This window comes from Rhagoletis zephyria, unplaced genomic scaffold, assembly GCF_001687245.7.
Source record: "Rhagoletis zephyria isolate East Lansing unplaced genomic scaffold, Rhagoletis_zephyria_1.1 Rzeph_scaffold_44065, whole genome shotgun sequence".
Taxonomy (NCBI): domain Eukaryota; kingdom Metazoa; phylum Arthropoda; class Insecta; order Diptera; family Tephritidae; genus Rhagoletis; species Rhagoletis zephyria.
This window is the reverse complement of record NW_016201120.1, coordinates 1-2,409: the sequence shown is the minus strand read 5'-3', so window position 1 is coordinate 2,409 and position 2,409 is coordinate 1. Positions and strand designations below refer to the sequence as shown.

The window sequence follows — 2,409 nt, the reverse complement described above, 5'->3', positions numbered from 1 at the left end:
TAAAATACACGTAAAGTTAAATTTAGCTCAATAATCCCTTAAAATTCTACGCCACCTCAACTGCAAAGCCCAATTTCTCAAGAAATATCGATGTCAGCGATTTGGTGTTCTAGAACTTTTTTGTAGGAAATTGAATGTCTTACAAGAGCTAAAATTTTCAGGGATCTTTTTTGGTATTTCCCACAAAATTTCTAGGTGGGAGTGACAAAAAAAATAGTCAGCATAAAAACACCCTAATGTATATATATGTATAAGCACTTGTACGTATGCTTATGTAAAGTTCTATTGAAATTTTCTAATAAATAATCTCATTCACAGGTACGAGGCGCGCCTGCAATCGCCATTGTAGGCTGTCTATCGTTGGCTGTGGAAATATTACCCGAAGAGTTCGATTCAAAAAAATCGCTCCGCCAAGAAATCGAAGGCAAACTGAATTATTTAGTCTCAGCACGTCCAACAGCTGTGAATATGAAAATCGCCGCCGATGAACTGATCACCTTAGCCAACGAGTTGACCAAAGATGAAACCATTACTGTACAAGAAATGAAACAAAGGTATTAATCCTTCACGGCAATTCATTATAAAAATTCGACATTCTATTTAGAGTATAAAATTCTTCTATATTTTAATTTAGATTTTTGAAAGCCACTGAAGCGATGCTGCAGAAAGATATTGCCGATAATATGGCGATCGGTACAAATGGTGCTGCCGCCATACTGGAGGCTTGCGGTAGAGATTCAGCCGTGCGTGTCCTAACACATTGCAATACTGGCTCGTTGGCCACCGCCGGTTATGGCACTGCATTGGGCGTGGTTCGGAAGCTGTATGATTTAAAAAAACTGGGTGAGTTTAATATAATATCATGATCCAATTATTTATGCTCATTGTGTGGAAAAAACCCATAGCCCAGTGGCTTTAGATCAAATTGGCATGACGGAAAACACACTTTAGTTGGGCACTTTTGACGCAGTTTACTTTTATTTTACACGTAGATTATGTATCCACAGTCTTTCCCATAATTTGATATGAACATTCTGCTATCTTGGATTTGAGTTTTTTTGGGTTTGTCGCTATTTGCATTTTTATATACATGCAACATATTTTATTGTAAATAACACTGGTTTACAGAAAAAATGCACATTGGATGCCACTATCGAATTTCAAAAAAATGAGAAGGTTCATCGGAATATTTTTTTTTTTTGTTTATGTATGTTGCCGGATATCTTTGGTTGACCGATAATTCTTTTTAGAGGAAAGGTGTTATCTCAGAGGTGGTCCCATACTAATTTGGTTTCCATAAACTCTTTGGACCATGAAGAAACCAACGATAATCTTAAATTTTTATATGGGAGTCGAAGCCGATTTGGTTTTTGCTTAAAAATTTCTTGTTTATAATCCATTCAATTTTGGTATAACGAACGCAAGTTTGAAGTCGCTAAAAATTACCGTTGACATTTTAGATTTTTTTTTTTGTTTAGGGTTTTGCGTATTTTCTTCCATATAACAACAATATTTATTTTTATATGGAAGATAATGCAACACCTAGACAAAGACAATTCCGTTCCCACGACAGTCGGGTCTACGTAACCGGAACGACCCAGATTTATATTTGGCCAAGGACTGTCACTCCAGCAACTCTCCCCAAGAACTCTTTGGGATCTTCTATGCTGCTACGACAACATTCTAAACAAGTAATTTTTAAGCAAAAAACCAAATCGACTTCAATTCTCATATAAAAATTTAAGATTATTGTTAATTTCTTCATGATCAAATAGTCGGATATAAACCAAATTAGTTTAGGACCACCTCTGAGGTAACATCTTTCCTACAAGACTGCATACTAAAAAAATTCAAAATAAAAATTAAAAAATNTTAGGACCACCTCTGAGGTAACATCTTTCCTACAAGACTGCATACTAAAAAAATTCAAAATAAAAATTAAAAAATTTGTAAATTTGTAATGTACTCATTTTACTCAACTTCGGTGTAAAAAAAATCATAACTCAAATTATTGTAGAGTGCTAATACCATTCTTAAATATTGCGCAATACTCAGAGTACCATTGTGATTTTAGTTTTAAATTTTTTTGAGAGGGCATATTTTCAAAAACTAATTTTTATTTTATCAACAAATTTGTATGTGAAAAAATTTTCTAAAAAAAAAAATATTACAAATATTTCTTTTCATAGAGAATTTTGATGTGTTTACGCGTGTGTGAATCGGTAACAAAGTTCTGTTGTGAGAGAAACTAAATCTTTTTTGACAACAGTAAATTTTTGACAACCGCAGAATAAAATATGATAAAATGAAGTGAAATGTATTTTGGAAAACATCTACTATCATTGATTGCAATTCATCAATTTAAGCTTTTAATTTAATCAATTAAAGCGGTTGAAACATTAAAGAAAT

The 2,409-nt window shown here is 33.1% G+C and overlaps 1 protein-coding gene across 1 annotated transcript; it reads left to right on the top strand.

Annotated features, from left to right (window-relative positions):
- Window positions 1-258: 258 nt before the first annotated feature.
- On the top strand, window positions 259-1,087 carry LOC108355284 (methylthioribose-1-phosphate isomerase-like). The gene is made up of 2 exons (XM_017606449.1): window positions 259-554; window positions 635-1,087. Exons 1-2 carry the CDS (start codon window positions 469-471, stop codon window positions 864-866), a joined length of 318 nt encoding a protein of 105 aa, XP_017461938.1. The 5' UTR covers window positions 259-468; the 3' UTR covers window positions 867-1,087.
- The last annotated feature ends 1,322 nt before the right edge of the window (window positions 1,088-2,409 follow it).